At 42.4% G+C, this 13435-nt stretch overlaps 1 protein-coding gene across 7 annotated transcripts in view; it reads right to left on the bottom strand.

Annotated features, from left to right (window-relative positions):
- LOC126491185 (cyclic AMP-dependent transcription factor ATF-7) overlaps positions 1-13435 on the bottom strand; it is a 103673-nt gene that overhangs the window by 20182 nt on the left and 70056 nt on the right. For 6 of the 7 annotated variants that reach the window (XM_050126653.1, XM_050126657.1, XM_050126655.1 and 3 more), the window contains exons 5-9: positions 8683-8820; positions 2898-3055; positions 1607-1706; positions 988-1101; positions 276-428 (exon numbers count right to left, since the gene is read on the bottom strand). In XM_050126653.1, the coding sequence (XP_049982610.1) occupies positions 276-428; positions 988-1101; positions 1607-1706; positions 2898-3055; positions 8683-8820 (663 nt within the window). The remainder of the gene's footprint in view (positions 1-275; positions 429-987; positions 1102-1606; positions 1707-2897; positions 3056-8682; positions 8821-13435) is intronic. The other variant, XM_050126656.1, reaches the window with a different exon arrangement.

Raw genomic sequence — 13435 nt, 5'->3', positions numbered from 1 at the left:
TGAGTCTCTATCATCTAAGAATCTATATTAGATTATCATTCATATATGGGAAATACAGAGGCCTTCTCTGCAACAGCTCTGCGTAATTCATGCTGCTTGCACTGATGTCTAACACAGAGGCAGGCAGATGAAAATAGCTTGTGTCACTATATCAACGTACCAAAAACATCCAAAGTAGTAGGACACCCAGAAATTTAAATTTATTAATGTATTCTTCTCTCAGTTCATGCTTCTTGAAAATCAGCTATAACATAAAGAATGAGGGCACAACTGACCTGTGGCTGGGCAGGGGATGGGGTATCAGGGTGCTGAATGAGGATCTGGTTCTGCTCTGGACGGGCTGTCACCATGGTGCTGGCAGTACCCACCACCATTCCACAACCTCCATTGACGGAAGAGACTTGGTGGGTCAGAGTGGCTTTTAGTCTCTGTGTGGAAAGATTGTTTAAAAAGACAAGGGTGAGATTTTGCCAAGGATAAACTTATATTACTGACCTTATACTAAAATTCTCACTCTAATTTTCTCTTAACAGAGGAACTAAAGGACAATGGCAGGGAGAGAAAATATGCACCTGGACCCCTAAAATGCCTACTTTGTTCCCTGGCTCTCATCCTGGGCACAGCTGGGGACAGGGCTTGTGGAAGCTATGGACCCAGATGAAAGCTCTCCTGGAATCTGGCCAGACGCTGGTTAAAGCCGCTCACCACTTGGCCAGCTCCCCGCCCACTCCCTCCCTCCATCTGTCACCCTGGAACTGAAATGACAAGTGTTCCATTCCAAACAATCTGTGCTGCTTCTTCTGTGCCATGACCTGTGCCAGGCTATCAGGGTGGGGACAGGAGACTTAGGAATCAGGGTCTTTTCCAAGCCCACAGAAGGATTATTCAACCTTCAGAGGGCTCCTGTGCTCAGTTCCCTTGATAAATCTAGACTGATAACTACTTCTTTTAGAAGGCCAACACGGCTCTAGGCCGAAATGGACTCACCATCTTGGCTTCTGATGGCATAGGGTGGCCAGATGGAGAAATGGAGCCACTACTGTTGAGTGGTGGGCCAGGTATACCAGGAATGTTGGGCACCATGGACACAGGTCTGGCCAGCTAAATTAAGAGAAGGAGACATGGTAGCATTGGTTTCCCTCAAACGGAGTGTTTTTAAGATTGGCATGTCAGGGCCTGTTCTGTGTAATCTGCTCACAGGACGTGTAGAAACAGCCTTGGAAATACCTTCTCGAAGGAGTGTCACAGAGTAAATGATCTCATTCTTTAGTGTGGGGGCATCTTCCATGGGAAGGGCTAGAGATGTCTCTTTAGGAAAGTGGTGCACAGTGCTGGAGAAGCTGTGTGCCAAGTGAAATCAACCAATCAGCAGGTTGGCAAGATTAACTCCTTGACTAGAAGCCAACTGTCCAGATGAGTCTTTGTCTAGTGTTTCACAGTGCTGGGCTGGCAGAGGTTAGTGAAGAGTTTGGGCAAACTGCCACATACAACTAAAACAGTCCAGGTCCACATTTCCCTGGTGGGGGGTCCTCTGGTTATGATCATTCAGGTGGAAGGGAGGGATCAGTGTGCTGGTAGATTTGGCCGCCCCAACTACAAAACTCACCGAAATAACAGAAGGCATCTGTACTGGAGGCCCTGGCAGCACAGGCATGGTCTGTCCATTAGCAAGATGCATGACGAGAGGGAGGGAGCCAGTAGGAGAGCTGCAGGAGAATTGAAGAGAGATATCACAATCCCGACCTTTGGCCTGTTGGTCTTTTTCTCCTGTAATTAAATATTTTTAATAGCCTTCTCATTAAGAAAGGTATAGAACAGCACTATTAAATCTTGGCATCCTTTTGAACATGGGAAAAATGGAGAGAAATGACAGTCTGTTTTTGTCCTAGGGTTTTAACAGAAGTATTTTAGAACATGTCAAACAAGCCCCAGTCTACCTGCCTTAGTCTGCAAAGACTTGGTGGCTTTTTGGTGCTGGGGATTAACAGGACCTTGGACATGTGAGCTACTTTTCTAGTTCTACAGTCTGGCAACAACTTTATACCTTTCAAATTAATCGAATTTAATGGCTGGGAAGTAACTCTATTAAGAATTAGGGATAATTAAACAAACATCTCCAGCAAATAATTTTTTTGAAAATGTTTTATTTTAGGAAACAATCTTAATAACTCTTTTCTTGGGCATGTAAAAATAAATTGCTAAGCCAGGTGGTGGTGCATGCCTTTAATCCCAGCATTCAAGAAGCAGAGACTGGTGGATCTCTGTGAGTTCAAGGCCAGCCTGGCCTATAGAGCAAATTCCAGGATAGGTTCCAAAGCCACAGAGAAACCCTGTCTCAAAAACAAAACAAAAACAACAACAACAATAAATTTGCTGGAGCCAGCTTCAGTAGCATATACCTGTAATCCCCAGCATTCAGGAGGTAGAAGCAGGATGATGAGAATTTGAGGCCAGCCTTGGCTACTTAGAAAGATCATGTCTTAAAACAACAATAAATCTGAGAACAACAACAGAACAGTTTCTATTTTTATCAAATAATTTCAAAACATAGAAAGAGATTCAGAAGGGCTGGAGATGGTTCTTCATATATTACAGAAGATCAGTTCAGTTTATAGCACCCACATTGGGCAGCTCACTGAGGGTATCCATACTTACGTGAACATACCCACAGGAAGTCACACACATCTACACATAATTTTAAAAGATAGTAAGAATAAATCCTTAAAAAACAATGCCTAATGGTGGTGGTAGACACTTTAACCTCAGTATTCGGGAGGCTGAGGCAGGTGGATCTCCGAGTTCAAAGCCAGGCTAGTCTACAGAGCCAGGGCTATATAGAGAAACTCTGTTTCAAAAAAACCAAAGGAAATCCAGATTCCACAGTTTCTCCTACTTACCCCATGTGCCTGTTAGCTGGTGGAGCCTGTGTGATGACGGAGGTTGGGGAAGGAAGAGTCGGATGAAGTGGGTCATAGCCTAAGTGGAGTGGCAGGGAGCCAGGACGTACGATGGTGGGTGTAGGGGTAGAAATCACAACAGGTTTTGTGGCAACTTCCTAGGGAGAGGGGACAACAAATTTCAAAAAGCTTTAAGAACTGTGTATAGGGTACACTGTTGAGCTTTTCACTGAAAGAGCATTAGTTACCCAATTCCATCATGTTTCCACACTTCACCCATTCAGTAGGGACAATGATTAAAGATCATTTGGAAAATCATTTGAAGTCTTTGAAGAAATGCTGTAACCTATAACATTACAGTATCATGTAAATTCCAGGGATTTTCTACACTATAAATACTCTCATTCTAAATAAGACTGAGTGTCCTATGACCTCCACTGAGAAAATAAAGGTATACTGGTGGTGGGACAGTCCAGTGTTTCCAAGAGACTTCACTAAGCAGGGTCTACAGAAGCTTGACACAGTGCTTCTCACTGTTAACTAGTTAGGACCTCAGACCTTGAAGCATCTCTACAAAGTCTCCAGAAATTAGCTGCCTACAGAAAGGGGAAGGAGGGAGACAGCTCATATTTATGGAGAAGGTAGCTTTGAGAACTTAACAAGTCAGATTCGATTCTAAGTAAGACAAGGCACAGATGTTCTCTCCACAGTACATATTAAAACTAGCACTGGCAGGACAGTAGAGACAGGGAGGGGACATAAGTGACTTCTGGGTGTTTTTTTTTTTTTTTGTTTGTTTGTTTGTTTTTTGCTGTAGTCCTGGAACTAGCTCTTGTAGACCAGGCTGGCCTCGAACTCACAGAGATCCACATAAGTGGACTTCTGAAGGTCTAATATCTGATTTTGATCTGGGTGCTGATTACTACAGATTATTCACTTTTTGGAAAGTCGGAGGGTTCTATAATTACAGTTGTATTATATGTCAAAGAAAATGGTCTTTAAAAATAGGTATACAAGCCAGGTGGTGGTGACACACTCCTTTAATCCCAGCACTCTGGAAGGCAGAGGCAGGCAAATCTCTGTGAGTTCGAGGCCAGCCTGGTCTATAGAGTGAGTTCCAGGACACGAGGTATGGTGGAGGATACACTGGAAAGCTGAGGCATGAGTGTTACTGTGAGTTGGAGGGCAACTTGGGGCTACATTATGAGACTATCTCAAAAAAAGGTTTAAAACAAAACAACCACCAAAAGTAACTACTTTTACAAATAATCCCTTTACGTTATTTCCCTCTGGGAGGAATTTTTTCCTAATAGTTTAATGTCTTGTGCTGGATAGTTTTATGTCAACTTGACACAAACTAGAGCTATTTGAAAGGAGGGAACCTCAATTGAGAAAACACCTCCATAAGATCTGGCTGTAGGTAAGCCTGTACAGCATTTTTTAAAATTAGTGGTTGATGGGGTAGGGCCCAGTCCATTGTGGGTGGTCCTGGGCTCTATAAGAAAGAAGGCTGAGGGGCTGGAGAGATAGCTCAGAGGTTAAGAGCATTGCCTGCTCTACCAAAGGTCCTGAGTTCAATTCCCAGCAACCACATGGTGGCTCACAACCATCTGTAATGTGGTCTGGTGCCCTCTTCTGGCCTGCAGGCATACACACAGACAGAATATTGTATACAAAATAAATAAATAAATATTAAAAAGAAAGAAGGCTGAGCAAATCATGAGGCACAAGCCAGCAAGCAGTACTCAGCACTCCCCTCTGGACACTGCATCCGCCCCTGCCTCTGGGTTCCTGCCCTGTTAAGAGTTCCTGTTCTGACTTCCTTGATGATGAACTGCAATGTGGAAGTGTGAGTCAAACAAACTTTCCTCCCTAAGTTGCTTTGGTCATGGTGCTTCATCACATCACTAATAACCCTGACTAAAAGACATGTGCAATTAATGAATACACGGTTTTATCTCTTTTTTTTGTATTAAAATATATTTATTTATCTGTGGCCAGAGGCTTATGGAAATCAGAGGACAACTTACAGAAGTCAATTCTCTCCTTCCACCATGCAGGTCCTGGGGATCAAACTTAGGCTGTCAGAAGATATCTTTACCCTATACAGTCCATCCCAGGCTGGCTTTGAGTTCACCAAGTAACCAAGGATAACCTGGAATTCCTGATCTTTGTTTCGACCTCCCAAGTGTTGGGATGTTAGGTGTGCACTACTATGCCTAGTTTCTCTTTTTTTCTTTCTTTTTAAAAAACAAAAACTCAAGGTTCTATTATGTAACCCTGACCCAGAATTCACTATATAAAACAGACTGGCCTTGAACTCACAGAGATCCACCTACCTCTGCCTCCCAAGTGCTGTGATTAAAAGCACATGCCACCATACATACCTGACTTCTTTTTTACTTACTGAAATATAATTAATCTAAAGTCATTACAATGAAATTACTTTTGCATAAGCAAAATCAGGATGGAGATCATTTCCAGCACCCAAGAAGATTTTCCTCTGTCCTTCCTTTCCTGATTCACACTCTACCATCATGAGAGATACCCACTATTCTATTTATCCCCTCTTTGTCCCGGTGTGGGATCCTCTTTGTGACAGCAGCATTTTGTATTCTCCAGGCTGATCTAAAACACGTCCTATTATTCAGTGTTTGTTAAATTTATGTATATTGTTATGTATTCCTTCTGACCATCCATCCACTCACCTTCTAATTCTCTCCTTCATTCTTCCCTCTCTCTCGCCCTCCTCTCCTTTTTTCTTTCTTTTTGTGGTACTCAGGATTGAGCCCACAGCCTTACACAGGATAGGTAGGTGCTCTGCCACTAAATTGCATCTTCAGCCTGGTTCATCTAATGCCACACATATCACTATCTGTCAGTAGGGCGGTGGTGGCGCACGCCTTTAATCCAAGCACTTGGGAGGCAGAGGCAGAGATATATTATACCACTATTTGTTTGTTGCTGCAATGGAATCCAGGCATTGTGAACACTAAGCAAGTGCCATCCCTAGCTACATCACCAGCTTTTGGTTGATTGATACTCGGAATGTTTTCATTCTCTCTTCTAATCTGAGTATGTTCTGTGGAATATTCCTTTACACCATGTGGATATATGTTGCTGTGATTGGTTTAATAAAGAAGCTGACTGGCCAATAGCTGAACAATATAGGGTTTAGGCAGGAGAGCCAGACTAGAAGAATTCTGGGATGAAGAAGGACAGAGTCAGGGGAGTTGCCAGAGATGCACAGAAAGAAGCAAGTTGGGCATGTCATACTAAAAAAAGGTATTAAGTGGGGGCTGGAGAAATGGCTCAGCGGTTAAGAGCACTGATTGCTCTTCCAGAGGACCCAGGTTCAATTCCTAGCACCTACATGGCAGTTCACAACTGTCTGAAAATCCAGTTCCAGGGGATCTGACACCTTCACACGAATGCGCATAAAATAAAGATAAATAAATCATAAAATTTTTTAAAAAAAGGTATTAAGACAAGTAAAAAGCATAGATAAGAAATACGGACTAACATAAATGTAAGACTAGCTAGCATTTATAATTAATATCAGCCTCAGCTGTTTGAGAGCAACTGCAGCACACGAAAACTCTACTTAGAAATGGTGGCCATATTTTTGGTTGTGAGCCTAGCCTTTAACGGCTGAGCCATCCCTCCAGGCCGCCTATTATTATTATTATTTTTTTTTTTTGGTTTTTTGAGACAGGGTTTCTCTGTGGCTTTGGAGCCTGTCCTGGAACTAGCTCTGTAGACCAGGCTGGTCTCGAACTCACAGAGATCCACCTGCCTCTGCCTCCCGAGTGCTGGGATTAAAGGCGTGCGCCACCATCGCCCTCTAATGTGTTTTTGATAACTGTTTTTGTTGTATGTTGACAGAGCTTTTTGTCCTGCCCAGTCCCACAGCCGTTCAGTCTCAAAGAAACACACAGAGGTCTACATTAATTATAAACGGGTTGGCTTATTAGCTCAGGCTTCTTATTAACTCTTATAACTTACATTAGCCCATAATTCTTGTCTATGTTAGCCATGTGGCTTGGTACCTTTTTATCAGCAAGGCATTCTCATCTTGCTTCCTCTGTGTCTGGATGATGACTGCAGACTGCATCTTTCCTCTTCCCAGAATTCTCCTGTTCTCATTGCCTCTACTTCCTGCCTGGTTGCCCCACCTATATACTTCCTGCCTGGCTACTGGCCAATGAGCGTTTTATTAAAACAACACAAGACCATTGTTCCACAGCAGCTGTATATAATTTTTCTATGTTAAAGTTAAAACCTTCCTTTTTTTATTTAGACAAAATGGGGCAATGCTGTGGAATATTCCTTTACTGCTATGATTAGTTTAATAAAGAAGCTGACTGGCCAATAGCTGAACAAAATAAGGTTAGGCAGGAGAGCCAGATTAGGAGAATTCTAAATAAAGATAAAGAAGGGTAAAGTCAGGGGAGTTGCCAGAGATGCAGAGCGAGAAGTAAGATGGGCATGCCATACTGAAAAAAAGGTACCAAGTTGTGTGGCAGAGCATATATAAGAAATATGGGTTAACACAAATGTAAGAGCTAGCTAGTAATAAGTCTGAGCTATTGGCTGAGCATTTACAATTAATATTAAGTCTCCATGTCGATTATTTGGGAAGTGGTGGGACAGTAACTTCTGCCTACATGTGTGTATGTGGTATGTGTATGTTTGTGTGTGAGTGTGGTCATGTGGAGGTCAGAGGACAACTACTGGGTTTGTTCCTCCCCTTGTTTTGAGATAGGAACTCTTCTTTTACCACTGTAAACAACAGGCTAGACAGCTTCCAAAGGTATCTTCTGTCTATCTGTACCTGCTATCTCACAGCAAAAGCATTGTGATTAGAGGCACATACTGCTTACTTGGGTGGTATATTTACCCAGATTTTCTGGATTTGAACTTGAGTTCCCATGCTTGTACAGCAAGCACTTTTACCTACTAAGTTATATCTCCAGCTTCCAGACACTTAAAAAAAATGAATAATGCTGAGCAGTGGTGGTACACGCCTTTAATCCCAGCACTCAGGAGGCAGAGGCAGGTGGATCTCTGTGAGTTCGAGGCTAGCCTGGTCTACAGAAAGAGTTCCAGATCAGGCTCCAAAGCTACAGAGAAATCCTGTCTCAAAAAACAAAAAACAAACAAACAAAAAAAACAGAAAAAAAAATAACATTTTTATGAACATTCTTACTTATTTCTGTTGGTATACACACAAAACAAATCTCTTCAATTTGGAGTTGGAAGTGTAATTGTTAGATGACTGAGTAGGTGTAATTTATTTACATTGCTTAAATATTTAAGATTCCTTTCAAATTATGTATAGACATATCGATAGTGCATATTTGGAGACTAGGGCAGGAGGATTGAGTTCAAAAGTCCGATGTGGGCTACATCAAAAAGATGCTATCAAAGAGAGAGAGAGAGAGAGAGAGAGAGAGAGAGAGAAAAGAAACGAGAGGAAGAAAAGACATTCATTCCTTTGAGTCCAATCAACCCTTCTCCATCTATCTATCTATCTATCTATCTATCTATCTATCTATCTATCTATCTATCTATCTATCTATCTATCTTTGGTTTTTCGAGACAGGGTTTCTCTGTAGCTTTGGAGTCTGTCCTGGAACTAGCTGTTGTAGACCAGGCTGGTCTCAAACTCACAGAGATCTGCCTGTCTCTACCTCCCAAGTGCGGAGCCACCACCGCCCGCTAACCTTTTTCCGTTTATGAATCAAAACTAACATTTGGGATTACTTCTGGGAGAGAATTTTACCTTCTCCTTCAGTGGTGGGGAGCAGGGGCTAGAGGCAGGACTGTCGGGGGGTGATGAGTCTACCTCCACTGGCTCCTCTTCTTTGATTTTGATGTCTGGTGTAGAAGGCAGAGACATGTCAAGAGGCCCAGGAGCACCCTGTTGGGGAAACAGTAAGTGGAGTTCAGTTTCACGATGCTTGTAACAATGAGGTCAGGGCATTTGATTCACCAAGTTCAGCTCTTGGTCAAGTGGTGTAGGAGGTTTTTCTGTTTGTGTGTTGCTTTCATTGGCTGAATAAAGAGACTTCCTTGGCCTTTTGATAGGGCAGAATTTAGATAGATAGAGTAGACCGAACAGGATGCTGGGAAGAAGGATAGATAGGCAGACGCCATGGTTCTCCTGCCCGAGATGGACGCTGGTTATACTCATGCCTGTAAGCCACAGTTAAGTGACGATACACATTAATGGAGATGGGTTAAACTAATATGTGAGAGTTAGTCAATAAGAGGCTAGAAATAATGGGCCAGGCAGTGATTTAATTAATACAATTTCTGTGTGATTATTTTGGGTGTAAGCTAGCCGGTGGGATGGAACAAGGGGCCCTGCTCCTTTATACAACAGTCAAAACCCTGCCAAGTGCCAGAGAAATGTAGATTCATGCTTTATGAGACTCTGGTCAAGTCACAGTATCTTCTTGGGGCTTCTGTTCCCTAACTACAAAATGAAGATAACATCAGTTAAAAGCAAGTACTTGTAATGCCTAAAAACATGTAAAATAAATGCCACTTAAATCCATGCAAATGCTACATTTATAATATTCCCCCCCAGCAAAGTAAAAGAACTTCTGAATCAATTACCTATCAATTCCCAGCCAGCTTTGCTGGTCATTGGAGAACTGTGAACACTTTCTCTGCCAACCAGAATGCCTTGGTTATTAACCAGTTACCAAAAGCAGCAGAAGACAAACTAGCCATTAAAGTGCTGCAAAAAAAGATAGAAAAGATCTTTTCTGGGGAAGCTGTCATGTTAGACGGTGATCACAATCTGTTTAGGGCAGGAGGCTAGAAACTTCATACAGGGTTTGGGGATAAACAAAGAAAGGAAAGGCTGGTCTCATCTCATCAATGAAAAAAATGGGTCTTAGGGCTGGAGAGATGGCTCAGTGGTTAAGGGCACTGGCTGCTCTTCCAGAGGTCCTGAGTTCAATTCCCAGCAACCGCATGGTGGCTCACAACCATCTGTAATGAGATCTGGAGCCCTCCTCTGGCGTGTGGGCATATATGGAGGCAGAATATTGTATACATAATAAATAAATAAATCTAAAAAAAAAAAATTAAAAATTAAAAAATGTGTCTTAGAGACAGTACCAGAGGAACCAGAAAGTAAATAACTTTCCAGGCAGAGGTGCCACTACCTGACTTAATTGGCAGCTGTAAATGGCTTTTCAGGGAATAGTAAACTATCTGATATAAGAACTCTGATGCTGTACCAGCTTCATGTCAAAGTGGATCCTTTGTTCTCTTCTTCCTTTATCCTAGGCTTCTTGGTGAAAGGGGAATTTGTTCCTATCACTTTCTTTGCTACTTTCCCAACCCCAGACATGGTCTCAGCTGTGTAGCTTAGGCTGGCCTTGAACTCTTGAACTTATTATCTTTCCACCTCCCAGTCCCAAGTGCCAGGATGACAGATGTACACCATCACTTGCTACCTTCACCTCTGGAAGCCTGCGCAGCAAACTAATTCAGTGCACTGTACTAAAGAGGTAGCAATGATTCTTCTCCATCTCATAGGGTGAGGAACTCCAAAGGACTTTATTTCTGCTTTACTTTTTCTACGTTCCTAAATCTCAGAGCCAATTTAGCTCATTCTGAGACACACTGATGGGAAGGGAAGCCTGTAAGAAAAAAACAACTTCCCTTTAGAATTCCCAAGAACCATCTCCTATAAAGATGTGGTTTGGGAAAGTTTCAGGATCATTAAATACCCCTGGAGATAAGACTCCACCACGTCTGTGCTTCTCATCAAGGGGAAAAGGTCACCCCTGGACAGAGAGGGAGAATCACCAAAGGAAAATGTTAAGTGAGCTAAAAAATGGCAGCAGGAAGGATAAAGCAATGAGCAGGAAACTTTAACGTTTTTAAATTCCATTTTTTGTTCCTCTTATTTTTTTTTTGTTTTTTTGTTTTTTTCGAGACAGGGTTTCTCTGTGGCTTTGGAGCCTGTCCTGGAACTAGTTCTGTAGACCAGGCTGGCCTCTAACTCCCAGAGATCCGCCTGCCTCTGCCTCCTGAGTGCTGGGATTAAAGGCGTGCGCCACCACCTCCCGGCTTTTCTTCCTCTTATTTATTCATGTGTGTACATGCTGGGATCAAATGTGCTGCGGTGTAGTGGGTGTAGTGTAGTGTCGCGGTGTAGTGTAGAGCTGCGGTGTAGTATAGTGTAGTGCCACAGTGTAGTGTAGTGCTGCGGTGTAGTGCTGCGTTTGTGTAGCACTGCAGTGTAGTTGGTGCTGCGGTGTGCATGTGGAAACTGGAGGACAACTTTTGAGAGCCAGCTCTTGCCTTTGTTCCTTATTTTAAAATTTTATTTTACATGTATGGATGTTTTGCCTGCATGCATGTTTGTGTACCACTTGTGTGCCTGGTGCCCAAGGAGGTCAGAAGAGGGTGTTGGATGCCTTGGCGCTGGAGTTACAGATGGTTGTAAGCCACCAGGTGGGTGCTGGGAATCAAATCCAGGACCTCTGAAAGAGCAGCCCGGGCTTTTACCTGCTAAGCAATCTCTCCAGTTCCAATTGTCCCCTGTCACTGTGTGGGTCCTGAGATCAGATCATTGGTTTGGTGCCAAGTGCCTTATCTGCATCTTTCCAGTCCAGGGAAGCTATTTTTCTTGAATTTGCCTATTGAATTTGATATGCCAGGTGTGGTGGTGTATAAATGTACTCCCAACACTTAGAAGGCTGACATATAAGGATCAGGAACTCGAGGACAACCTAGGTCACATACAGAATTCCAAGTCAGCCTGGGTTATATAGCAAAAGCCTCTTTCAAAACAATAATAATAGAGGTTTAAGGGCCACTGAGATGGTTCAGAGGGTAAAAGGCAGAAGTCTCATGACTTCTACATATAGGCCATGACATACATATGCATGCATGTGAACACAGGTATACACACACACACTCACTCTCTTTTTGTCTGTCTTTCTCTGTCTCTTTCTCTTTCACTTAAAACAAAAGCAAATCAAAACGTGGAGGGGCACTTGAGAATGAGCCCCAGCATTAACCTCTAGTCTCCATATATACTCACACAAATGAGCACACCTGCACAGGAGCATATACCACACACACCGGGAAAGAGCAGGAAAAAGCTTCTCATAGATAGCTATGAACTTTGAGGAGAACCAGTGATACTTTATCTTATATTTTCACAATTTAAGTTGGATGGTAGCATCAGTTATAAATATGCTGCTCTTGTGGAAACTTTTTCTAATTTGTTGAGTCCTCATTTATACCACACAACAATGAAGTACATGCATTATTAAAATATACATCTTGATATACATGTATTGGAATCTTTTATGAAGTATGATGTAATCACAGACCTGATTTTAAAGATTTATTATTATTTTTAATTATGTTATGTATGTGTCTTTGTGTGGGCATGTGCACATATATGTGGGTGCCTATGGAGGCTAGAGGCATTAGATCTCTTAGAGCTGTAAACTGATCATTCTTCTCCCCTGACTACTTTGGACAGGGTCTTGCTGTGTAGTTCAGACTGGCCTACAACTTTTTTTTTTTTTTTTTTTTTGAGACAAGATTTCTCTGTAGCCCTGGCTGTCCTGGAACTCACTGTGTAGACCAGGCTGACCTCAAACTCACATGGATCTGCCTGCCTCTGCCTCCCAAGTGCTGGGATTAAAAAAAGTGTGTGCCACCACCATTGGTGTGACTTGTGACCCTCTTGCTACAGGGATACACTACCACACCTAACTTGATCCTTCCATATTTCTTTCCCCTAAAAGCTCCTTATCTTTCTTTTGATTTTTCAGAACTATCCTCTAGTCTTCTAAATGAAGAGATTCTCTGGGAATCTAGAACATACAGAAGTTAAACCAGTATCACAGTGTCTTAGAATCAGAAGGAATCAGTCCTTAACCACAGTATTTTTTTTTTTACTAAGTATGTTCATGTATCTGAACATTATGGTATCTCCTACATAGCTGTTCTGCTTCAATCTTTGGGCCACAAAAAATAAATCTAGTGGCTAGGATGTAATATATAAAATAAGAATAAAAAATAAAAAAATAAATTTAATGCTTTTTTCTTCCTCCTCCTTCTTTTCACATGTGTATATGTGCCTAAGTGTATATATGTACCACGTGTGTACAGGAACCTGAGGAATTTAGAAGAGGTACTGGATCCCATGGAACTGGAGTTACAGGCAGTTGTGGACGCTGGGAAACAAACCTGGGTCCTCTGCAAGTGCAGGAAGAGCGAAGAGCTCTTAACCACGGAGCCATCTCTCCAGCTATCCATATTTAACAGTCTTGTTTTGAGACAGAGTCTCATGTAGCCCAGGCTAGCCTTGAATTTGGTATATAGCTGAGGATGACTTTTAACCTGTTCCTCTTTCTTCTATCTTCTGAAAGCCGGGATTGCAGGTGTGTGTCACCAAGGCCAGTTTATGCAGGTGCTGTGGACTTGTGTGTGCTAAGTGAGCACTTTACCAACTGAGCTGGCCTCTAAATAATATTTGGAAACATTGTCCT

The sequence above is a fragment of the Alexandromys fortis genome, unplaced genomic scaffold, assembly GCF_014885135.2.
Source record: "Alexandromys fortis isolate MF-2015 unplaced genomic scaffold, M_Fortis_MF-2015_v1.1 scaffold_264, whole genome shotgun sequence".
Classification (NCBI taxonomy): domain Eukaryota; kingdom Metazoa; phylum Chordata; class Mammalia; order Rodentia; family Cricetidae; genus Alexandromys; species Alexandromys fortis.
The sequence above is the reverse complement of the archived record's forward strand: the minus strand, read 5'-3'. Positions and strand labels throughout refer to the sequence as shown.